Below are 26568 nucleotides of genomic sequence, written 5' to 3'. Positions count from 1 at the left end.
GGTGCTGCAGGGTATGTGGTGACTGCAAGGCTTAGACGAGCTGAGATGCGCTTCCAGCCCCTTGCTCCTGGGTCTCAGCAGGAGGAAAGGCTCTGGGGCCGTGCCCGCTGGACGCCACTCCCGTGCCAGAGGCCCAGCGAGGACTGCAGTGGTGCCTCGCCCCAGGGACCAGTGCATGGATTTCCTTGAGGGTTTGCCTGGTGTGGTGATTAAAAGAAAACGAGCCGGTTATTATTCTCTGAGAGCTGTGGTGTCCTTTTTGCCATAACATAGTGTCACTAGACGCTACAGCTTTTTTTCTTTCTTGCGTTTAAGTAATAAATAATTTCCAATAAATGGCATCATTGCTCTGGAGAGTCAGTTCATCTTGTTTCTCTTAAAGGAATCTCCACCGTGGGCTCTGTCATGTCTAGGGGGCCAGCTGTCCCCACACCATGTATGAACCCATTCCTCTCACTGCGCAGGGAAGACAGTCTGGGATGATGGGGTTTCCCTCCGTTCGGCAAGTGTGTGCACTGTGTGGAAGGGCTCACCCTCCTCCTCAGCCTCCCCTCGCTTTCCCGGAGGCCAGCAATGGCAGGGGAGCCCGAGCTCCGGCCTGCGCGAACTCGGGCATTGTTGCTTGTACTGGGTTAAGAGGTTGTTATTTTTGTGGTTGTTTTTTAAAATATATTTTTTATTGATTTCAGAGAGGAAAGGGAGAGAGAAATAGAAACATCAGTGATAAGAGAGAATCATTGATTGGCTGCCTTCTGCACACCCCCTACTGGGAATCGAGCCTGCAACCCGGGCATATGCCCTTGACCAGAATCGAACCCGGGACCCTTCAGTTCATAGGCCGACGCTCAATCCACTGAGCCAGACCAGCGAGGGCTGGGTTAAGAGTTTTGTTGAAATGCACACTTTGCCACTTGGATTGAACGAGTAGAAAATTTCCTTTGCCAGATACTGGATTCATCCAAAGTGGAAAGGGAAGCCACGAGTCTACAGAAGCCATGTGGCTTGGAAAAGTCCTGGCCTTACTCTATTCAGTGGCAAATAGGAGTCCCGTGTTCTTAGCCAAGCATGGGTCGGGCGAGGGGTTACCTCTGCAGGAGTCTGAAGCGGGAGTCATGTTCTTTTCGAATTCGTGCACTGGGCCTCTACTAAAGCATATTCTCCTCATTAAAACAATAGTGGAGGCTCACACAGGGAGGTTGTGAGTGTGTGTCCCACTTGTCACTCTCCTGTGTGAATGAGGAGATAACCATTCCTTTGGGGAGCTGTTCCGGGGACTGAGCACAGATACGCCAGCCAGAGGATTCTCTTAGCTGCGATTTTCCTTTCTGTGTGAACTCAGAAACAGCATCCCGATGGGCCCTGTGCTCTGCAGTCACAGCACAATTGCAAAGCCCAGGTGGTGTTCAGTGGGACAGTCCCCTGGGCACGTGTCGCCAGGAGCCCCACGGCCTGTTCGGTGTCTATCCATCTGGCAGTCTGTCCCGTTCACAGGAAGGCTCGGCGGAGCCTGGCCGGCACTGTGGCCACTGTGGTGGGAGAGGAGGCCTCCATCTCCTCCAGGCGCGCACACACACACACACACACACACACACACCTTTTCTGGGTGTTGTTCGTGGGTTACCCCAGTTTTAGGACAGTGTACCTGTACTAGACTCTGGCTTTTGTTCTCTGTTTTGCATTTTCAGTTGTGAAAATGATTTTCAATATACAGTTTGGATTGTTGGGCTAGTTAGTTAGTTTTTGTTTTTAAGTCTTAAAATGAGAAAAGTGAAAGGGAAGAGAGAATCATTACTAGTCTCAGATCTGAGAGTGAAACATTCCATGGAGTTGTTAGAACTGACTGGGAGAATCAAGAAAACAGAGATTGCCCCATAAATAAGATGAAAAGGGGGCATTTTTAAAGGCACTTTGGAACATTTACTAGAAGGCACAGCCTTCTCCATTTTATACGCTCAAATGTTGTTATGCTTTTGTGTCACTATTTCTATTCTTTTTAAAAAAATATATTTTTGTTGATTTTAGAGAGGAAAGGAGAGGGAGAGAGAGATAGAAACATCAATGATGAGAGAGAATCATTGATGGGCTGGCTCCTGCATGCCCCCTACTAGGGATCGAGCCCACAATCCAGGCATGTGCCCTGACTGGGAATCAAACCATGACCTCCTGGTTTATAGGTCAACGCTCAACCACTGAGCCACACCGGCTGGGCACTGTATCTATTCTTGTTTGGTAAACACAGACCCTATAGTAACTGTAGCTGATGATGTTTATACAGGTCGTATAAACCTGTAAGACTTTCCTCAACCAATAGACACTCTTTTGTGACCTTTAAACTTCAGTCCTTTTATGATTTTCAAGGTAATCAATCTAATGGCAAGGTTGATTCCTTTTTCATTCTTTTTTCTTTTTTTTTTTCATACTTTTAGGTATATCTTTGAAGTATCCTTTCTGTGTGTGCATTTTGCATCTTGGCTATGAATGTTGAGTGTGAGGTGCATTATGGCAGAAGATAAAGAAAAGCCCACAATGTTTGTGTAAATCAAGCACGTCACACTCCAAGACTAACACGGGCCAAATAACCAAGGTGTAAGTGTATGTGGCCACAAAAAACACAAAAGCTTCAGTTTTCATAGAAACATAGGTTTATTTTGATAGAGACATGCGGAATACAAAGGGCTGAAATAAATGAGTAATGGTTAACATAAAATAATAAAACATTTTAATAAAAATTAATATTTTTTCTTGAACATTAACTTACCAGACACTGAGTAACTGCAAAAATTAATAAGCATAACACAAATAAATCTATTTCTCTTGTTCTCTGAAAGCAAAATATTTCCTGTTGCACATATCAAACAAGTCAGTCCAAGACTAATGACATGGCAATCGGCAGTAAAAGTATTCGCTGCTAGTATTAGTGGAGAGGAATTGTGCGCCTGCGCATAAGGCAGGTGAGGGAAATGAATGCAACACATTATACTAATCAGTCATTAGCGAACGTTGTAGTTCATTATTAGTAAATATGTATAACAGGATATTGTAAAATTTAAGTTATGAAATATTTATTGAAACGTTTTTTACATGCCGTTATATTGGCTGGGCCGCAAAAATACTCATTGTGGGCCACATGTGGCCCACAGGCCACGAGTGTAAGTGATGCAGTCTTTGGTTTCAGGAGTGGCCATGGTAGTCATTGGGTGGGGTTAGGTTAGACATCCAAAAGGCTAAAACTCCACTGAAATTATTATTACAGACCTGAGAAGTGGACAGGCTTCTGTGACTGTGTCTCTTTTTTTTATATCTGAAATACTGATGGAAACATTCTGGTACATATGAGCCCCTATATTCAACTTAACTTTTTCCTTATGAGTCATATTTTTGACAAGAACAAGATGTCTGGTGTTCAAGATCCGTGTGAGAAATAAATAGCAGTTTAATTAGAAAAAAAATTAACACCAAGAGCTGGAATAATCCAGTGGTGTTGGAATAAATTATAAGGTTATACAGGCAGAACTACAAAGAAACCTAAGGATGAATGGGAAGAGGATAAATGGGAAGGTATCCAGCGTTCAACCAAAAAGCGTTCCTAAGCAGGGCGGAAGTCACTGGGCGGTACATCCATTCAGTCCACACAGCAGACCAAGCCCCCACCACGTCCCAAGTGTCCGAGGCTTAGCCATGAGGATACAGTCATGAGCTGGCAGAAGAGATAAAGAACAAATGAGTAATTACATAATAAAAAGACAGACAGAATCAAGTTCTGAAAAAAATAAAGCGGGGAAGGGGGAATAGTGGGGCCAAGGTTACCATTTGGGTAAATCGGTTGGTCTGGCGAGGACTTTCTGAGGAAGTGAATCTTGAGCTGCTGTGAGGAAGTGAGGGGAGAACCCTCCAGGCAGCGGACACAGCAGACGCAGAGGCCCTGAGGCCAGGGAAAGGGGTAGCGTGTTTTGCTCAGTCATGGCCCATACCTCATGTGGGGCGGGGGCGGGTCGGCTGTGTTTCTAGGAATTATGAGGTAGACTCTGAAGCTGGACCGCCTGCATTCCAACACAGGCTGTTCACTTAGTTTACTTCATCCTGCTGTGCCTCCATTTTCCATCTGTGAAATGGGTATGATGCCAGGCCTTGCTTCATAGATTAACTGTGAAGGTTAAATAAATTAATACACATTATAGTCTCTAGCATATAGTAGGTGCTCTATAAAAATTATTGTTAAAGTCATTTATTCTTTCAAACCACATTTTGAGCATTTATTATATACTAACTTGTACCTTCTGGGAATTAAAAGATGGCTACAATGTAGTTCTTCCCCTGTAGAAGTTCACAGTCCAGTCAGGGACACAGACATGGAAACAGACTCTTGCAACACAATGTAATACATTCAGGAGTATGTGCAAAAGTCGATAATTTGTTTAAAATGAGCACTAGTGGAATATTGTAGAGTATGTATTTCCTCCCCACGTGTGCATCAGGTGAGATGTAACTGAAGGGGGCGCTTCGTGTCTCTTGTCGCTGGCTGCATCCTGGCTGTCTCGGCAGCTGGTCCTTGGGCAGTTGGTGCTGAATTCCGTCACAGAGACTAGGCCAGTGGCCGGCAAACTGCGGCTCGCGAGCCACATGCGGCTCTTTGCCCCCTTGAGTGTGGCTCTTCCACAAAATACCACGTGCGGGCGCGCATGTACAGTGAGATTGAAACTTCGTGGCCCATGCGCTGAAGTCGGTATTTTGTGGAAGAGCCACACTCAAGGGGCCAAAGAGCCGCATGTGGCTCGCGAGCCGCAGTTTGCCGGCCACTGGACTAGGCGAACGGTTCAGAAGATGGAGAAGCCCTTGTTGGCCTTTGGCCCCCTAAGCTGTCAGGGTCCTGGGAGCCTTCCTCGATACTTTCACATGCTCCAAACAAGAGAGCAAATGTGAGTTTCTGGTCAGAGTTAATTCTCACCTGTCCCTGGCCTCAGCGCCGCCTGTGGGCCTGGCTGGAGGACAGGTGCTGACCCCAGTTCTAGTGTTTCTGACTCAGCAAGTTGGGGTGGGGCCCGAGAATTTGCATCTCTGACAAGTTCCCAGGGACCGTACTTGGAGAACATCCCAACTGCTATGCTTCCGCGGTGGCATTCCTCCCTTCCCACCAGTCCAAGCGACAGAAGTGACCGGGATAACTTATTTGCTATCATTTAGCACAGCGGTTCTCAACCTGTGGATCGTGACCCCTTTGAGGGTCGAATGGCCCTTTCACAGGGGTTGCCTACGACCATCGGAAAACACATATATAATTACATATTGTTTTTGTGATTAATCACTATGCTTTAATTATGTTCAATTTGTAACAATGAAAATACATCCTGCATATCAAATATTTACATTACAATTCATAACAGCAAAATTACAGTTATGAAGTAGCAACAAAAATAATTTTATGGTTGGGGGTCACCACAGCATGAGGAACTGTATTAAAGGGTCATGGCATTAGGAAGGTTGAGAATCACTGATTTAGGACAATCTGTGCTCCAGTGCCAAAATATTCAAAGAGAAAAAAAATTAAGATTATGATCCAACAAAAACTATATTATGGAATAAAATTTCTTTAAAAATTTCTAATACTAGCCTTTAAACCATGTGTAAATACTCTCGTCTTTCTAATTTATTTTTTGTTTTATTGCTTAAAAATGCTTTTTATGCTGGTCTCATTCTGCCTCTTGTAGCAGGTGAGCTCCTGCTGACAGTGAAGGACAGATAAAATGTTACATCTTACGTACCAGCCACCTGTTCAGTTCTCTCCCTCCAGCTGGAGAGCCGGGCAGACTACTTCAGAGAGGAGAGAACTTAGGCACAGTCTGTGCCCAGGACCTTTACTGGTGTTTGAGTCACCCCATCATGATTAAACATTTTGAAAATGCACCCCTACTAAGTGTGCTTTTTACTTAATTATGCACATGTCTAATATTTTACCTGTATTATAAAAATTAGAGGCCTGGGGAATGAGAAGTATGTACACATACACATGTGTATGCTCATATAAGGTCTAAGATCACCTTAACACACGCATACGTCCATTTCAATATTCTCATGAATCCCGGCGTAGAGACCGTGTTCTAGGAACCCAACTCCATGCTTCTCACAAATGAGGTGTTTATGTGAACCTGCTGAACTAAAGGGAGAGAAGAGGGTAATTCAGGTGGTTATTAATGAAGCATTCTGTGCTACAGAAAAGTTAAAGCAGCTGCATAAAGTGGGGCTAACTTGAAGGAAACATAAATGCGTGTGCCGAATGTTTCTGCGCCCGTTTGTGTCTCCGCTCACCTGTTCTTCGCTCTTGCTGTTTGCCTTCCCGGGTGGCTCTCACAGTTACCTGACCCCCTGGCTCTGGCTGTGGCTGTGCTGACATCCGGAGCACTGAGGGGAGGGCTTCCACCAGGAGAGGAGTGTTGGAACTTTGATCTGTGCTCTCTGGTTTCCTGGGTGCTGTGGGTGCCCGGGACACCTGGGCAAGGTTCCACGTGGGCCCGGTGACTCACCACTGCAAATACACTTGCAGTGACATGATGAGAATGCTGCTAACTGGTGTCAGTAAGTTGTGGATTAGTGGTCCCTTTTCCGTATTGACACAGTCGCTCACGGCCACTCTTTGGAAAGCATTCTGTTTTCCTAACAAGATCCCAGGATTGATGCTGTCAGCGTTCACCTCACAAACTCAGGGCAGCCCTAATTGTTGGAAACAAAAGCTGGACCTCTGCCTCCTCTTGGTCTTTGCCTTTGTTTACCCCTTCACTCAGCACCATGCAAGCAGGCGTCCTGCCTTTGTCATCCCTGCGGTCGGTGTTGTGATGGACTGACTGGCAGGCACCATACAGCCTCTTGCCCTGCCCTGTGCTTCCGTGCCCAGACCTGGCGTCGGGAAATCAGGACAGCATGTTTCATCCAGTAGCTGAAAAGGGAGATGGGCAGGTGGGTGATGTGGATGGTGAAGGAAATAACTTGCCAAACTTACCACCTGTCCTGGCCCCATTCTCAGGTTCTCACCATAGGCACAGCGGTCAGCACTGGTCACAGCTGCACCTACACACGGGCTCCTGCCTGAGGGGTAAGCTCCAGGCCTGGAGCAGGGACACTGCGCTGCTGTGGTGGCCTTTGTGGGTCTTTGCCCCGTACATTCTGATGACACTGAGGCTCCGCCTTCCCCCTGAAAGTTCGGATGGAAGGGTCTGCAGAGACTGGCCGGGGTCAGTCACCCAGCTGTCCACTCAATCGCCCCGAGGAATGAATACTTCATGAGCTTTAGTAATTTGAATGTGTCCCATTGTTAGGAAGTTGCCATATGTTCTTACATTATTATTATATTATTTTCTTAAAAATGACTTATTTTTCAATTTAGATGAAATAAACATTGTCCTAAGAAGCAATATTTGTGAACTCGGGTTGAGGTTGGAGATACTACATACATTTTTGTCCAAGATCAATTTATTTTTATTATTTTTATCTTTTTAATTTTTAATTTTTAAATTTTTTTATTTATTAAGTTATTACACATGTGTCCTTATCCCCACGTTACCCCCTATCCCCCACTCATGCCCTCACCCCCCTGTTGTCCATGTCCATTGGTTAGGCCTATATGCTTGCCTATATAAGTCCTTTGGTTGATCTCTCCCCATTACCCCCACCCTCCCCTGCCTTCCCTCCGAGGCCCGACGGTCCGATCGATGTCCAAGATCAATTTAAATAAACCTTCCGGTCTTTAGAAATCCTGTGTTCACCCAGCCTCGTGTGGACTCCCACTGTGTGTGCGTATCACATCCTGCGATGTTTTGGCAGGATTCCCTCTTTTTGCTGAGACGGGCCTTGACCAAATATGGAACTGTGCTCATTGTATTGGGATCCTGCATTCACGATATACACTGCTTTCCTAAAGCTCAAATCTATCCCTCACCTTCCTAAAAAGTTGCCAAGACCCTACTCTTCACACACATTCTCCTTCCAGGCTCAGGGCACCACTCCAGGTCAGAGGATCATAGTGCACACCTAGAGTTTGGGAACTGGAGTTTGAGTTGACAAACCCACTGATTGAACAGTGGCGGCCAGGCTACTCCTGAGCAGTGTCATCACAGATCTGTGATCATGTGAGACTGGTGTTTGTTAAGCAGAAGTAGGAAATGACCTTCTCTCTGTGCTAACTTCCTTGAGTCTTACCTGCTTTGTAATATATTTTTAAAGCAGCCTTGCATTTCATTCATTAATAACTCAGAGCAGCATTTTTATGAGTCTGGAGCTACTCTTGGTGAAGTTGCTCAATACCAGCACTTTCCATATTTCTTCATCTTCAACTTGTTCTTCAACCCACAGTTAATAAAGAGGGCACCTCGGGAGTGTTTCTTTAACTGCAGTAATTTTTAGGGCAGACACTTGACCCACCGCACTCATGCTGTGGTCCCTGGCGGGCCCCCTCTTCATCACGCCGGAGCCAAGGGCCTCCCAGTCTGAGTCAGAATCCGCAGGGTAGAAGATCTCTAGGTGGTTTATATCCAAGAAAAAAATGTGTGAAGCAATATCCTCAGCCTTGAACACAGTTATGAACTTTTAAGGCCCAGACAGAGAACTCTGAGTCATTCTCTTGCCATGTTCAGTTTTTGCCGTATCTGGATTTGCCTATTAATACTTTTTATTTAATATCTTTCTGAAAATTGACTAACTTCAATAGATTTCAAAAAGGTTACCTCTGCGAAATCACAAATCTGATTTACTAGTTGCATTTCTTTTAGTAAACATGGACATGAAACCAGCTTCTCCACCTTTAGCCAGCCTCTCCCAGCCTCTCCCAGCCTCTCCCAGCTTCACCCGGCTTCTCCCAGCTTCTCCCAGCTTCTCCCAGCTTCTCCCAGCCTCTCCCAGCCTCTCCCAGCTTCACCCGGCTTCTCCCAGCAAAATACTGCAGAAAGATGATCCTGTACTTCTCTCAGGATAACTTGTAATTTGAGGGGGGAAATCCCTGAACATAGATGGTTAATAGCTTTTATTTCAGATGTAAAGTTAGTTAAGGTAGCCCCCACATCTCATGGCACAATTTTGAGAGCAGATAATATAACAATAATCTCTATCATCGTTTAAAAGCACAAATCTGGCACTTAATAGACTAATTCACAGTCACTCCATCGCAAGTTTTACTCATGAATATCATATCATGAGGGAATGTGAAATCCTTTAATTAAACATGATTTGAAAGCAGCAGAAATGGAGAAGAGTGTTTGGGGAGGGAGAGTGAAGGACTCCGTGCTGGGAGTGAAAGCTGGGCGGCATGTTTGTGTCTGTGCAGGGACCCACCTCCGTCACTCCAGGCCCGGACTTTAACAGGCTCTGATGAACAGCCCTGTCTGTTCAGATTATAAAACCAGTTGCCAACTTACTTTAGGAAAACGGATAAACACGTAGAATAGCATATTTCCATAATGAGTGAAAAGCAAAAGCTCAGGCAGAATGTGAGAAATGAGCTACGTCGTCTCAGGTGTTTTTGGTGAAGGTTAAAGGAGAACGTCATTTGACGAGGCTGCTGCTTTGTCACCACTCCTGTCCCCACGGAGCACTGCACTCTTGTAGGAAGCAGGAGACCTGTCCCTAGGTCTGCAGCCCACTGTGAAGACACCTGTGCCTCTTAGTTTCTACCCGACGCTGGGATTTGACGTGCAGCTGCTCTGGGGGAGGCCGCAGTGGTGTGGAAGCTACCAGAGGAATGGCCCTAGCGCGGGAAATCAACGCCTGAGCGGTCACTTGGCTACTGTGAACCCGCCCTGACCTTTATGCGGCCGCCCGTGCTCAAGTTCCAAAGCCAACTCACCTGGTTTGGTTTCATTCAAGTTGACCTATTGATATCAATTAGTTCTTGAAAATTTAGTATAAAAATCTGGCCCTGGTTGCAAGGCTCAGTTGGTTGGAGTGTCCTCCCGTACACCAAGAGGTCGCGGTTTTCATTCCCGGTCAGGGCACATACCCAGGTTGCAGTTTCTCTCTCTCTCTCTCTCTCTCTCTCTCTCTCTCTCTCCCTCTCCCTCTCTCTCCCTCTCCCTCTTCCCCCCCCCCCCCCGCCCCCCAGTCCTTTCTCTCTAAAAATCAATAAAATCATGTCCTCCAGTGAGGATTAAAAAACCTGAGGTCTGATTATTGTTTTAGTATCACTTCGTCACTAGAAGTCAAATTCATGCTCCCATATTCAAACCTAAGCAATCCCTGGTATGATAGTGAAAATATCATTGAGAGTAGGATATCGTAGCACAGGAAAAGGCAGGGAAATGTTAAGTAAAAAGTGAATAGAGAAACAGGAATCATTTTCGTGTAAGTTAAAGAATCTACCAAAAAAAGGGAAAGTTTAAAAGTAGTGGTGGTTTCCATGGACACCGTTATGGTCACAGTTTTTATTAGTGGACGTCCTGACACGGTGTCAGGAGAACACCCTCGGGGACCGGCGGTGCCTGCAGAGGCTTCGTGTTGGCTTGGGAATGAGCAGCCCTCGCCATGCAGCCCAAGTCCTAGGCCACGACGGGCCTGCGAGAGGAGGATCTGTGGCTGACAGTGTCATGGGATGGACATAGAGGAGACCTGAGCCACAGCGAGGCCCGAGGTAGTGGCGGCGAGCTGGCCCTGTTAGCCCGGTGCCTTGTCTGGGTCAGCGTGTCACTTTCGTTGGCCGGCTGGAAAGGCCCGGCGGCGAGGAAGGGAGGGAAGCACACTGTGTCGAATTCCAAGGAGGGGGCATGGGATTCGTTGTACTTTCTGATGTGTGTACGGGAGGGTGTGGGCGATGGTTTAGATTCACACGGGGAGGGAATGTCCGGCCCTCGGGCCATATAAGGCCCACAAAGTCATTTGGTCTGGCCCTGCCAAGGCATTAGGGGTGAGTTCATTAAATGTTTGACCAAATAGAGCAGGCTAATTTTTAAGTTCATAATTTTGCATGGCCCAGGAATGATGATATAAATATCTAACTGGCCCTGGGCAGGTAAAAGGTTCCCAGCCCCAGGTTAGAAGGAAACGGCCTGTGGGCAGCAGGGGCGCGCCCTCTGTCACTGCCGCTGGGGGAGACAGACCTCACTCTTTCTTCTTAACATAGCACCTCCTCCCTACTCCTCTTGTCAGTAAGAAGATAGTCCTCTGTCCTCTGCCCGGCCATCTGCATATTCCTGGTAGAAGATTCATGGAAGTGTTACCACTGGGATTCCCTGCAGTTTTCAAATGCAGAAATAGAGGGCAGGCATTTAAATGACTGGTCAGGTTTCTGGTGGTTAGGGCTGCCCTCCTGACAAAGGAGGCCTTTATCCCTGAGCTCCCTGAGAGTGCTGGTGGGGAAGGCGAGGCCATGCCCACTCCTGCCTGGAGCTGGGAGGAGGAGGAGGAGGAGGAGGAGGAGAAGGAGGAGCAGGAGGTGCTCATGCCCAGGCTGGCAGGGCAGGGAAGCCTGCCTCACACTCGTCCTTCAAAAAGTGGTTGTACTCAGTTTTTATTTTTATTAAATTAAATATATATTTCTGCCCCACCAAACTTTAAAAGTTACTTTATAATTTAATGTAACTTCAAAAGTTATGTTATAATGTAAGTATAAATTCTTTTGAGAACACAAGCAGTATATTAGGGAAAAATAAATAAGCAAAAATGAAGTACAAAAGTACTACAGATATTATATTTATGTTCAGTTGGTTTTTGAAAAAGCTGCTAAGATAATTTATTTGGGATAGAGTTACGTTTTTATCAAACAGTGGTGGGACAATATACAGAAGAATGAAGTTGGGCCCCTTCCTCTCACCATGTACAGAAATTAATTCAAAATGTGTCATAGACCTAAATGTGAGAGCTAGAGCTGTTAGAAGAGAACATAGGAAAAAAAAATAAAACTTTTGCAGCTCAACAGAAAAGAGACAAAAACCCAATATTTAACGTGGGCAACGGAATGAAGAAATATTTCTCTAAAGAAGGTAGACACGGATCAAGAGGGCCAGTAAAAGATGTCAGCATCAGCCGTGGCTGGGCCCGGGGGGTTGGAGCGTCATCGCTGTGGGCTCTATTTCTGAGTTTGGGGTTTGGGTTCGATCCCGGGTTGGGGCGTGTACAGGAGGCAACTGATAGGTCCCTCTCTCTCCGCTCTCTTCCCTCCCCCTCCCCCTCTCCTTCCCTCCCCCTCCCTTCCTCTCTAACATCAGTAAACATATTACATATTCTTGGGTGGATAATAAAAAGATGTCAACACTATTAATCACTAAGGAAATATAAATCAAAAGTACAAAAAGTTACCACTTTACGTCCACTGGGGTGGCTGAGAGAGCCATACAGCAAGTGTTGGCAAAGATCTGGAGAAACTGGAGCCCTCAAACAGTGCAGCTGCTTTGGAAAAGAGTCTGGCAGTTCCTTAAGATGTTAACTGGCATCACCACATGACAACACGCTACTCTTAGATATGTAGCCCAGAGTTTTAAAAACCTACTCAGACTAGCATGCACTTTCACATTGGCACTAATCACAATAGCCAGAATGTGGAAACAGCCCAGATGTTTGTCAGTTGATGAGTGAATAAACAGAGCATGTACATCAGAGGAATAGTATTGAGCCGTGAAAAGGAAACGAAGGGCTGATACTCACTGCACAGTGTCCGTAAACCTACATACCATTATGCTAAGAGAAGGAAGCCAAATACAGAAGGTCACATACTGTATGATTTCATTTATATGAAATGTCCAGAATAGGTGAGTCTTTAGAAACCGAGAGTAGAAAAGAAAAAGGTACTCCACAATTTTGAGTGATTGGAGAATGACCAGCAGTTTTCTGTAACTTAATTTATCAAATAACATGCCAGTGAAATAAAATACAATTTATGATCTGGGTTATTTTTTCTTGGGGTCGGGAAGAGAAGCTTTAAATCCAAATGAGAACAGATGTAGCCTTTTGTTACAGATGTATCAAAAATTGAGAGAGGAAGGAGACAGGTGAATTTGGAAAAGAAAAAACAAGTAGGGAGAGACATAAAAGATGGACGGGAGAGCCGGGGGCAGGGCACAGAGGAGCCCTGTGCCTGTGGAAGGAGAGCTGACATTTGAATTAGTAGGAAATACCTTGGGGTTTAGCAAGGTGTCTATTCTTTTTTTTTTTTTTTAAATATATTTTTATTGATTTTTTACAGAGAGGAAGGGAGAGGGATAAAGAGCCAGAAACATCAATGAGAGAGAAACATCGATCAGCTGCCTCCTGCACACTCCCCACTGGGGATGTGCCCGCAACCAAGGCACATGCCCTTGACCGGAATCGAACCTGGGACCCTTCAGTCCACAGGCCGACGCTCTATCCACTGAGCCAAACCGGTTCTGGCAGTGTCTATTCTTTTTATCTCCGTCAACGATGATACTCACAGTTGCCTCAGAGAAAATTAGCTCACAGGACTAATGGTGGAAGGACCACTGAAGACTGCAGACTGAAAGTGAGCTGTTCTTGGTTTTAGCAGGTGAATTCAGTGGCTGTAGGTCTGAGTTTTGGTTAATGGGTGAACTTGGGAAGGCAGTAGCGGATAGTCATCATTGAGGAACCTTTGTGTTACATAAAATCTTCTCAAAGGCTAAAGTCAGTGTTGAGGTTAAGTCTCTGGCTGATATACTTTGATATGAAAATAAATAAAAAATTAGTTTTTTGAAGTTTATCTTTATTGTTAAATTTATCTTTATTACAGATGTTTCCTTTGTTTGTTTGTGTTCCTCCCCCCTTGACCCCTTGACCCCACACCCGTCCCCCAGGCCTTCACTACTATATTGTCTGTGTCCATGAGTCATTACGTATATGCATATAAGTTCCCAGGTTAATCACCCCCTCCACACCCCCACATTCCCTCTGAGATTCGTCAGTCTGTTCCATGCTTCTATGTCTAGAAACAATTCTTAAGTAAATGTCATAGGAAATGACATGACAACATACTGTATTTACTATTGTGTAACGTCAGGAATTGTTGTTACATATGTATGTGTAATCACCCTTTCCTTGGCAAGCCGGCTCTTTCTAATCTGAAATGCTATCACTATTATTTTGTTAAAATCATCCTTAATTTTTACATGTCAAGGATTATCAAGACAGTGTTAAATCAGCTGGTTTTTCTGATTGCATACTATTTGTATTTGATATATTCACAATAAAATCAATCGAAAGTGCCAGAATGCTGTTTTCTCCAATGCATGGGCATCATTCTGGTCATTACCTTTAATAACATGAATGATACTAACACAGGTCTCTTCCTTCCAAAAAACGAGGATGCACAGCTCAGTGTATAGAAATTAAGTAGAATGATGTCATTATGTCCTGTCTGTTCATTCATGAGTCCATCTAACACTTACTGGCCTGTGTTCTGTGGGAGGTACTGAGCGTGTGGAGATGAATTAGACCCAACTCTTGTCCCTAGGAATTTCCAGCCCAGGAGTATATAGTGAGAGACACTTCACTAAGCAACTGAATCTCAATTTTAAAAAGTTTAATTTGGGGCCAACAAGTTTCATTCCTTCAGAGCCAGGACGTGTCTATTTGTCCCTGGCCCAGGCAGCTGCAAAGCCACCCCCTCCCCCGCGAGTGGTCCTTGAACCGTTTAGTTATGTGATTGGCTCACAGGAGTTATTTGACCATTGGATACCACGTGGTCATTTTCCCACCGTATTTCGTTCTATAAATCTCCTAATCAGTTCAGGGTAAAAACCTTCTTTTTCTTGTTTTTGAAGTTCCCTCCTGTCCTTTCCGGCAAGTCCCCAAAGGCAGTCCGAGCTTGAGTGTTAGCCCCACTCCTCTGAGACGGACTGTCCGGCTGGTGGGGTGACGGGGCTTCAGACAGGAGGGGCCAGAGGCCCAGCGGCCAAGGGCAGAGCGCTGAATCTTCTCGTGGGCGTGTGTGTTTGCATATATGAGGAGTTACCGTTGCACAGCAAACAATTCCTGCAGCACACGAGATACCAGCTTCACCGGAAACAAAAAATGACCGCCTGCCTCCCAGCGCCGGCCCCAAGGGCGGCAGTTATTACAGGATCTTTCTCCGGACGTTCTGCCAGGTCCCCTGCCAGTCTGTTCCTCTTGTTTCCAAAGCCGAGCACTTTATTTCAGACAATTGTGTATTTAAAAGTATCCAGTGGTATATTAACAGGGGGAACAAGTGACAGTAGTGTGAGTGTTTCCACTTGGTACACTAGGGGTGCATGAGCAGGCCGTGCGGGCGCGGCGCAGAATGCGGGCGGCCGCTGGGCTGGGGAGAGGCGTGTGCTCCGTCGGGAGCCTGCAGTGTCATGTGAACTTAAAAAAAATAAGAGCAGATAATCTTTTCATAATAAGAACATAGTTTTAATGCAGAGGCAAGTTTTTTAAGCGGATTCTGAGTGTGGGAGTCTGAGTGTGAGGAGTTGACTTTCTCTGGACTTCAGGGGTCACTGGTTGTCCCTCCAAGGCCTCAGTCAGTTGTCATCTGTCCTTCCTGACCAGGTTGAACTAAAAATAAATTCTTAGTGCGTAGTAGCTTTTATTCAAGCCATGGAGCCTTCACAGATACGTTAACCAAAACCCAGGCGTGGGGGGAGCGCAAGCAGCACGTGAAATCATGTACATCTTCTTGTAGCCATAAGCTCCTCTACTGAATGGGTAGTATTTTCTTTCATCAGATTGTTTTCAGAACACTCTCAGCTGAACCCAGAAAGCACAGTAGAATCAGCATTTGCAGTTTTTGGCTACATGAATCCCTCATTTTGTTGCACTTCGTAGATACTCCTTTGTTGGAGTTGTTGTCTTACAATGTGAAGGTTTGTGGAACCCTGCCATAGAGGTGATCACTCCTTGAAGGCTCATAGTGGGTAGCAGATTTTAGCATGAAAGTATTTTTAATTAAGGTAAGTACATTGGTTTTTTAGACGTAATGCGATTGCATACTTAATAGACCATAGAATAGTGTAAACGTAACTTTTTATATATACACTGGAAAACCAAAATAATGCGTGACTCACTTTATTGCCATATTCGCTTTATTGCAGTCGTTTGGAACTGAACCCACAATATCTCGAGGTATGCCTGTATTGATATTAATTTTATATCCTTACTCTAGTTGAGGTTTCAGGTTTCCAGTTTAAAGAATCACACAAAAATATGTGTAATGGCTAAGAATGGAGTTGGCATGTAGCATTTCTCAAGAGCAACTTGACAGAATATTCATAGTAAATTTTAAAACTTAGTTCTTGTTAACTGAGTGATCCCATTCCTCTGAATGTATCTTCTGGTAAAAATCAGTTATATACTGGGATGTTCAGCCCGGTAAAATTTATTTCTGACATTATTCATAAGTTAAGGAAACAGGAAAGGAATCTCAATGTCCAAAGCAGATGAAGGTTAGATAAATTTTGGCATGCGACTAGAGTCTTTACACATCAGTAAGTAAGGTACTTGAAGACTGGTTGATACCATGAGGACTTATTTACAAAATTACATTGGCTATAAAAGAATGATATAAACTTCATGCTTTAATTTGTCAAAAATATGTATGTGTGTAAGTATAATTTTTTTTATTTTCAACATTTTCCAAGTTTTCTGTAATTAACATATATTAACTGTTAACATTATGAAAATACCTTAATAATCTTAATAAAATTGGTAAGGAAAAAAGTTATTATGGTTAAGATTTTTCTTTTCTTTTTAAGTTATTTGTAATAACATTTTTAAAAATGATTTCCTTCTTTCAGAATGTGAGAATTCTAGTAGTTAGAAGGATTTTTTAATTTCAAATATTGTCAATTTCTTTAAATTCTATTTTGTGTCACCTACTTTTCTAGTTTTATTGAGATATAATTGATATACAGCATTGTATAAGTTGTACACCATAATAATTTGCATACATAGATGATAAAGTGATTATCATAAGTTTTATTAGTATCCATCATCTAAAATGGTTACATCTATTTTACTCCTTTAAAAAAATATGAAGGAGAACATGGATAATAGCAATTCTTTCCTTCAGTCCAATGGAATTTTACCCTTCTGTCCTCGGGCTTTTTCATAAATCTCGCTACGGCCATCTTAGTTTACTTGTGTTATTCTTGTCTCTGTGAGGGGCACCCTTCAGTGCTCTCATAAGTTAGTTTTGTACAGGGTTGGATGTGTTGTTGTTCCCAGGTTTATTTTATATTTTAAGGCAAAATAGCTTCTTATTATTTTCAAATCATATTAGATTTCCAGCAAAATCATTCAAAAGCCATAGGGAGATCTATTGATCTTTGTTAAGGTGTCATTCTGTGTATGTGTGTGTTTAATATTCATGGTTTTTAAAAAGTTTATCTTTATTGTTGAAAGTATTACAGATGTCCCCTTTTCCCCCCTTGACCCCCTCTACCCTGATCCCACCTCCTCCTCAGGCCTTCACCACACTATTGTCTGTTCATGGGCAATGCATATATGCATGTAAGTTCTTCCCGCTGGAATTCGTCAGTCTGTTCCATGCTTCTATGTCTCTGGATCTCTTTTTTTAGTCAGTTTATTTTGTTCATTAGATTCCACTGAATATGTGAGATCACGTGATTCTCGTCTTTCTCTGACTGGCTTATTTTGCTTTGCATAATACTCTCCTGATCCCTCCATGCTGTCTCAAAGGGTAAAAGATCCTTCTTTTTTACAGCTACATAAGTGTGTTTATTTTTTATGTTCACTGTGGAGTAATTACAAGTAAGGGACAAGTGGCATTTGTGTATGTCTGCTGTATGAATGTGAATCAATAAAATATATTAATACACATCCTAGTGGTGATATCAAATACAAGACTCACGACCTGGCTGGTGTGGCTTCGTGAGTTGGAGCATCGTCCCGTGTACCAAAGGGTTTTGGGCTTGATTCCCCGTTGGGACACATAAGCTTTGGGTTAAATCCTGGGTTGGGGCACGTAAGGAAGGTAACCAATCGACATTCTCACATTGATGTTTCTCTTTCTCTCCCTTCTCCTCTCTCTAGAAAAAAAATTCAAATAATAAAATAAAATACAAGACTCCTGTGTGTGCACAGGAGTGCGTGCGTGCATGTGTGAGTGTGTGAGTGTGTGTGTGATAATTCCCTGTGCTTGAAGTTAAAAGTCAGGAAGAGGCAGTGGAAAAAGTTGCAAAATAGTCCTTTCCTTGAAGAGAATGTGCTTGTGTACAAAACACAACTTTCAGTGTTAGTTTTATATTTCTATTTGATGGAAAAAGGTTATGGAAACGACTATAAAAATACTTTGTCTGAAACAAGTCTAGCTGCAGAACCTAAGAGAGAAAATCCTTGAGAATGTGGTTCATCAGCGAGTGCACAGCTATGCTCCCCGAGTGCATGTGGCCGGGTCCCATGACTGGTCCATGGGCCAGATCCTTGGATCCATCGGAACCCCACCGGGGGCTTAACCCTTTCTTGTTCTTGCCAAGTTTTCTCTCACACTTGGGTCAGCAATTTCAGGGATATGATCCTCTTGCCATTATTAGCTTTTTTTTTTCTTTTAAGCCAATTATCTACTTGGATATGTTTGTCTTTCTGAAGTATTTTATTATTCTCAGTTATTTAATTGCACTATTGTTTGACAAAATTAACTTGTGAAAAGATTGTGTGAATTATGGTAAAGCAATTTATGGTGGAAGGGAAGAGAAAAATGTATAATCTGGGTAAAAAACAGTAAGAGAACCAAATTAAGTACAGATTTTGCAATTTCATTGTGCAGATTAAAAGATAAGTTCTAGCTCCTTAAAGAATCCTTCACAGTCTGAGCAGAGAGCTTTGCATCTAATCAAAGCCTGTCAGACACTTTTTCTGCACGGTGGCACGTTTCTAACATTGCACTGTTGGCACTTGGGCATTTAACTCTTGCTTTTAAGTAACAGTGCAGAGTTAATGAGTGAAATTCCTGGGGAAAGGGAGCTCAGAGTCGTTCCTGTTGGCTTTGGGCCTCTGTGGGTTCCGTGGCGGGGTGGTCCCTGGCAGCAGGCTCCTTCTCTGAGCCCCTGTGTGTTTTCTTTCAGTTTGCCCCACGAGGAGCACCCCCATAGCCATCCGCTCTATGGACATGGTGTGTGCAAGTGGCCAGGCTGTGAAGCAGTGTGCGAAGATTTCCCATCGTTTCTAAAGTAAGAATGGTTCTATGTTGCTTGCTTCTTTTCGTAGCGCCCCCCCCCCCCCCCCCCCGCCCCTCCCGTCCATGCTTTTCCTCATCAAATGCCTGTTTGCTGGAGGGTGTCACACAACTGCTTTGAGAGGGACTGGACATCTCAAGGTCGGGCACACCATCTCGGGAATGGTTACAACTTGGAGGGAGGCCTGCCCTGTCGAGAGCAAGGGGTGCACCCGCCCAAGGGCAGTGTGACGCACTTATTAGTAAAAGCCTATGTTCACCCTTTTTTTTTCCCAGAATGAAAGTGATTAAAAAAAACATTCTCCCAATATTAAACTTGCAGTTAGTTTTCACTTTTATTCATGTCCCTACACAACAAATCAGTGACTACTCACTAGCCTACTTTTCTAAAATTGGTGCCAGTTACTGGCCAATGGCAGCTTGTTGATTGGGCCTCCTCTGTGTTCCCATACACTTGACTTTATAAACATAAACAATGGCTGCTGAGGAAATGCTGACAGCTTGGTTCTTATCTTTCTATATTGCTGTTGATTTTTGTTCCCATCCTTGTCCTTGTGTGGAGAGCGCAGTAACTTTAATTTCTACAATTGAAGTATGACTAAAATTTGGGTTATCTTGTTTGAACCTGTAACACATGTCAAGTACCTCTGGAAGTTATTGATGTGTCTACCTGAAGTGAAATGCTTTGCACTGCAGCTTAATATTTCCCTTACCTGCCCTACATGATTGACATCTTGTAAGTATATCGATAATATCGTTGAGTCATTGATATGTAGACTGAAAGTTAATACATTATGTTTAATATATTTCTATACCATGGAACAATCAAATATATGTACAGATATAACTCCTCTGGATCTAGGTGCATGATGGTTTACAAATGGAGTGTGGGAGGGTCTTCTCTTCGGGCTTTTCTCTCTCATTCATGACTCAGGAAATAGTCAGGCTAATTGAAGTGGAGGTGTCTGTCTGCTCCTGTGTGGACTTCATATTGTTAGAACAATCTATCTGTCTTTATGGAATTGGGTACAAATGTAATACTAAAGCCATCTTAGAGGTAGAGCTAGTGTTACCTGCAAGACAATTTGGTGAATATCATGTTTCGATTCATGAATGGAAATCTATGGATTTATTTCATAGCTCCCCAGCTTTAATATTTCACTTTAACAGCACTATGTGTTCATTGAAAATGGAAGTACTCACAATTTTTTAGGAAGAGATGCCTACAGTTGTTTCTGAATATCAAGTCAAGATCAGTGATATTTTATTTTGAATTAAGCAACAGCACTTTGCAATTATTATGATTCAAGTTAGTGCTATTGGGCTTTGTTCTCTTATGAATCACTCATTATAGAATCTTTGTATTGTTATTTCCTGATCATTTGCCAATTCCTATTTAGGTATTAAGAGGAAAAGATCTTTGTAGAAACCACTTTTAAGTTCCATCTTGGTGCTGATTTCACTCATCTATAGAAAGACCAATGAACATCCAAAACCAGGATTTATTTGTATAAAGTCTTCAGAACTATAAAATTGCTGTCAATACTTTTGGTGACATGTTTCAATTTTAGAGTCACAGGAAAACGGGTAGTTTTCCAATTTGACCCATTTAAAGCATTTTGTTAATAGCCAAACGTATTTCCACCCTAATCTGCAAATCGTAGGTCATTTATTAGGTGAGCTGACAATTAGGGGATGCACATGCACACACATACATATGTATATGTATGTATATATGCAAAAGGACACCTCCACGAGGAGACAGCACCATTTTAAACCACATCTAGTACTAAAGAAATGAATCAGAAGATCATTAGGATTGATCCCTTAAAAACAAAAACAAAACCACCCTTTCCTCATGGTGTTCCGAGTCTGGCTCTTGTATAAGAAGCCTGCTGTCAGATCCAGTAGTTTTAGGTGGGACGTGCTGGGCTCAGTTCATGTTTGCTCAGTGGAATTGGAAAGCCCACCACCAACCTGCAGTTTTAGCTTGCTTCCTAGTCCTTATGTATTGACTTACTTTTGTCAGAGACTTTTGTTTGGAAGCTGTAGACCTTCAACTTAAATTGGCTTACGCCAAAGAAGTGGCCGGGATTCTAGGTGATAATTGGTCTCCGTAACTGGGAAGCCCAGTGGTTTAGAGCCGCTTCCAGGATGGCTGCTCCCAGATGCCTAAGCAAGGTCATTCCCCTTTTCCGTTCTTTGTCTCTTAGCTCTGTTTTCTTTTGTGCTGCCTTCATTCTTTCCAAGGGGAACCGGCTGAAGAAGACAGATGGACAGGTCACAGGTTTATCAATCCCAGAGGGCATCTCTTTCCCAGAAAAAGTCCTGGGCAGACTGTCATAGCTCAGAGTGAGCCGCGCGCACTGCTCGGAGCCAGTCACTGAGAGCCAGCCCTGTCCACCCCGCGCACTGCAGGGTCCACTGCAGGGTGCACTGCAGGTCGGGGGGAGGGAACAGTGAGGGCTGTGAACCAGCGCGGGGAGAGGGGGTGCTCAGGGAGGAAAACTTCAGAGCTCAGTGCATTCTCTCGTGCTTTCCTGAGTGACCTGCTGGTCAGCCACGTATGACAAATGCAGGATTTTAATTTTCTTCGACAGCATGATGTTAGCTCTTGGAAATTCAGTGTTGTCTTCAGGTTTCGGTCTCTTGCCCGATGCAGTGGAAAACAGTCTTCTGCAGACCCCTCTCCCCACATCTTGGTGCAGGCTGAGGGAGTGCAGTGGCTGTCAGGAAGCCAGCTTTTCTTCCCAGTGAACGGACTGAAAGAGCCACCCAGCTGTGGTTCAGACAGACACGTGCCCCCTCAAGGATGCGTCCTGGAGTCATTGCTACTGGGAGTGACGTTTCAGGCAGTTCTTCTCAAATTGCCGGATCCGTAGACTGAAAGCATGTCTTTCCTGGCACATTCTGGTCCATGCTCTGCCTTTCTTTGTTGTGTTTTCTTGTGGCCTCAGCACATTGGTACTCATGGCGCTTCGACTCTCCCAGGCACTCTTGCTCAACAACAGGTCTCCTTGCTCTGACCTGGATGTAGATGTTGCTTCATAGGTTTTCTTCACCTACTAGTATATTCTGATCTCCTCATCTTACACTCCCCTGGTAAGAGTTCATAATTAAAGAGCCCTGAACTGTGCAACAGGCACAATCCCAAGTGCTTTACATATTATAACTCACTTAACCCTCACACACACCTTACAGTGATACGATTGAAGTATTACTGTCAGCCGACAGGTAGACCTTAAGTCACACAGCTAATAACAGGGGGTGTCAAGATCCAGCCCCAGGCATTCTGGCTTCATAGCATTTGCTCTTAACTGCACGGTACCACCTGCTTGGAAGCAGTGATTTTATTAACTATATGCCTACTACTTAAGGCTCGAGCAGTGCATTTGATTAACTGTATGCTTTCTCCTTACATAAAGAAGCTTTGAAGAAAGGCCGATTGGGTAGTGCAGGCACTTACTGTTAGTGCGATTGTGTTCTTTGTGCTGGTTACATAGCATCTTCGGCCTCGGTGTCAGCGCCTGTAGTTTGGGAAGATGGTAGCAGGAAGCCCTCTGAGGGCTGTTAGAATTAGACGTCTATCGTGGAAAGAGCCTGGCCCATACGAGGCACTTTTAAAGAATATTAGTACTTCTCTTCTTACTTTTCTAACTAAGTATTTTTTAAGGAGAGATCATTTAAAATACCCACTCATGTCTGACCTATACCCAGGGAAGGGGTTGTGACTATGCACAGCCTTGAAGTGGCAGAAAAGCCTCTTCCTAGTAACTGTTAATCATACATTTAACAATAAGAACCCCACATGGTTGAATGTGGTCGCCGGGCAGGGAATGGCCAACTTTCTCTGTAAGGATCAGACAGCAACTGAGAGTCTCTGTCATAACTCCCCTGCCATGTGGTGCAGAAGCAGCCGGAGGACCACACGTGGGGGCGGCTGTGTCCCTGGGACCAGATTGCTGACCTCTGACACAGGGTGAAATTTTTGGTATCATCACATTTTTAGCTGAGAAATCTTTTTGCAGTTCCTTGGCCATTGCTGCCCAGTGTTATTTTCGTTTGAATTCACAGTTTATTCCTGTTTGGGGTGTCCATGCGTGTGTTGCCGTTACTTCCTGCACCAGCAGCTGCCGCGGGCTGGGCTCCTGCTTTCTGAGTCCCGTGTGAGGGGAAAGTGACTTTGATGGGTAACTGTTTTTCTGGTCTGTTGCTAGGGTGCTACCATGTAACTTCCAGAGAGTCCAGGATCAGCGGTTCGGGACAAAAATCCCACCTGACAATAAAATGCCACTGTGAACTGAGAGAGGGGTTAAGGGAGGGGCCTGGGGACTCACGGGTCTAAAGGTGATATTCTTTGTCCCTCCTGAGAAAGCAGTATTGTAACTGTTGGTAAATAAAAAGCCGAGATTTGACACTTTCTGTGACCATTCTCAGTGTTTATTCCCAAGGCGAGGTCCACCACAGGGCCTGGATTTCCAAGATAAACACTGCTCATCTCACCACCGGTCCCCCGGCTCCCAGGCCACTTTATCAGAATCTGCAGACACCCCTCTGTTGAACACACTTATTTTCCTGTTTTTTCTCAAAACAAGTTACAGTTTTAGTGTTGATTTTGAAAAATCTATCAACCATGAGTTCCCATGTGACTGTCGTATTTGTGAGGAGTGACTGCACCAGCAGGTGCCCTGCTAAGACTAGTGAAACCCGCAGCCTGCGTGGCTTGGCATCTGCAGACACAGAAAAACAAAACAGGCGTTGAGGGGGGGGAGGGGGCGGGGCTCCTGGCCTCCCTTGCTGCCACTGGGATCAGTATTTTTCTTTCAAACCAGGTCGAACACAATCTTTACCAGTAAAAACATGGATTTATAATTCTCCCCCTTTTCTTTTTAAAAAGGGACTCCTACTTGGCAAGGTAGAGAGTGAATTTGAAGTTAAATCATAACCACATTTTCCTGTTTCCCACTTAGAATGTAAAATCAGGTGCAGACCCTAGTTGCTCAAATACCAGGTACCCTTAAGTGCTTGGGGGAAATATTCCCTTTTCCCTAGATTTTCTTTTAGATGATCACTTGTATAACATCTAATAAAAGTGTAATTTGTATCCTTGCTAAATATCTATTTGAAAGAAATTTTTGGTGGTTATTTTGTTGTTGTTTCCATTTTTTGTTTTTTTCTCCTTTGGGGGGGTGGGGAGAAACACCATGCAAAAGAAAAATTTATTTGAATATTAGTGAGATGTATATTACTTATTGAAGCCAAAATGAATTTTATACGTGCTCTAATGGGCATGGCCGGCAGGGAAAGAAATGTTGGGAGAAAGTGCCCAGAGCTGAAACTTTGACCCTTTGGAAAAGGCCAGGGTTATAGACAGGAGAAGACATTTCATTGCTGATTTGCTCTAAACAGTTTTTTTTCTGTGAATTTTACTTCTTGAAACTGTGAAGAGTTTTATGTGAAAGAAACTACTAAGTGCTTTCTGTAATGTTTTCACAAGTGTTTTTATCATGGTAACATCTTGTTTACTTTAGTTCCCTGCCTAAAACTACTTGGAACATGTTAAGAAAACATTTCAAGAAAGCCTGGACAAAGAGGCTTTTGTTTAACAGCCACTGTGAGGCTGGGAGGATCACAAAGGTGTTAACTTTCAGCCCCTTAAGCACTTCCACATGAAATTCCAGCAACTCTGTTTGTGGTTTTGGAAAAACAAAGTGTATGTTAAAGAAACCAGGTATATGCTAATACATGTCGAAAGAGGCCGGATATCATAAATTGTTTCAGACCCATTTGTGGCTCTCAGTTTGCACGCCTGGATGTTCTGCATTGAAATGACCCCTGGTTAGTGCAGGAGAGGGAGCCGTGCAGAGGCCTGGCCGTCTATACCGTGGTGTATGCAAATTGAATCCCATCCCACAGTGTGTCCCCATCCCAGGTGACAAGTCTGCCCATTACAAAATGAGCTTAATATTGTTATGAATTTGACTTTTCCACGTATCATGCATTTTTGAATCATTTTAGAAAAATAAAAATTGGGTGTTAACAAAAAACTTTTTTCCCCTTAAAAAGTCTCTCACATTTCTGACATTGTTCAGGAGTTCAAGACCTTACCAACTTCTCAAAGAGGTCAGAGTGGCCTAAATACCACAGTGCCCTCTAGTGATCTATAACATATTAGATAGAAAAGTTTAGACAAGTTTGCCAAAGATAACAGGCCCAGTGCCACCAGTTTGCTCTAAAAGAAGCAAATAACATTTGAATGCACTTTTTTTTTTTTTCCAGCAAACAGATTTTAGTCAGAAATGCACATGAAATGTAATCTTTTTTTTGTAGTCTGTGGAAGCATTAGAAGAATTTTTTAATGTCTACTCCTGCAATTAATTCTGCATAGACCTGCCTGTGTGTAGACAGCAGGCTGCGTCGCTGTGGACACTCCGTTGTGTGTCTATATGTTGTAAGAGCTATTAGGTATTTCACGTGGCATTTCCGGTGTGTGATTAGAAGGCGTTACTTAAAAGACAGGGATCATCTTTGCTCCACACTTTTATTGACACTGTCTACCCTATTACGGCTACGTCTAAATGGTAAAATTTATTATTAGCTGTAGTGTCACAAAAGTCTGAGACAGCGATTTTCCTTTCAATAAAAGTAGTTAAAAACCTTTTAGAAAATCCATAATTTTGATTGCTGGTACTTCATAAATGTATAACTGGTACTTTTTAGCTGTCTCTTTAGGGAAAAATGAGTTTTATCACCTGCAGTACCTGGGTTAATGAAATCGTGTGCTGGAAGTTAGCCAGGATGAAAGATGAGATCATTCCAAGACCCTAATATTGGCAACAGGTCTTATAAAAAGCTCTGATTCTTGAGTGAAGCATCATTAGATTTTTTAGTTATTATTTTATTTAAATTGAGGGATTAAGTTAGTTGTCATTTTCAAAGTTTCTGTACTGGCGAGATTCTCATTTGGCAACACATTCAAAACCCAGTGACCTAGAAACCCGCGCGGAGCCAAGAGAAACAGAGCCGTGTCCATCAGGGCCGAGTGGAAGAATTTCCGTGCTTCAGATTTCAGCTCCAGTTCCTGTTCAGCCCTTTACAAATCACGACTCTCAGCTCAAATTTGAAATAATGCTGCCTTTTTCCCCGGGTTCCTCCTGTGTTTGATTGTTTGTGGATATTAGCTGTCCAGGAAATCCCATACTTACAGATATAAATCCAGAATGATCTTGTTTTTCCGCAGCCAGCCCAGGATGTATGAGACAGTTATGATGATTTGTTAATTCTGTGACCTGTGTTTATTTTATGTGCCGGGATCAGCGGCTGGAGCAGTCTCGTGTCTCATACACAGAAAGCAGCACTAGCCCTTTCCTTTTCTGCTTTATTTTTTGGGAAGTTTTTTTTAATCTCCCACTGCCTGTTCTTTTCGCACTTCTTCATACGGCGGTAAGCGAGCG

General features: G+C 43.7%; 1 protein-coding gene across 4 annotated transcripts in view; it reads left to right on the top strand.

Moving 5' to 3' along the window:
- The window catches only part of FOXP1 (forkhead box P1), a 482289-nt gene that overhangs the window by 411966 nt on the left and 43755 nt on the right, over positions 1–26568 (top strand). For all 4 annotated transcript variants that reach the window (XM_070391016.1, XM_070391017.1, XM_070391014.1 and 1 more), the window contains one exon: positions 19005–19109. In XM_070391016.1, coding sequence (XP_070247117.1) covers positions 19005–19109 — 105 coding nt within the window. The remainder of the gene's footprint in view (positions 1–19004; positions 19110–26568) is intronic.

This window comes from Myotis yumanensis, unplaced genomic scaffold, assembly GCF_028538775.1.
Source record: "Myotis yumanensis isolate MYYU_CA2020_CCGP unplaced genomic scaffold, mMyoYum1.0.hap1 SCAF_14, whole genome shotgun sequence".
In the NCBI taxonomy this organism is placed as follows: domain Eukaryota; kingdom Metazoa; phylum Chordata; class Mammalia; order Chiroptera; family Vespertilionidae; genus Myotis; species Myotis yumanensis.
Note: the sequence above shows the minus strand (reverse complement) of the source record. Positions and strands in the feature narration are given on the sequence as shown.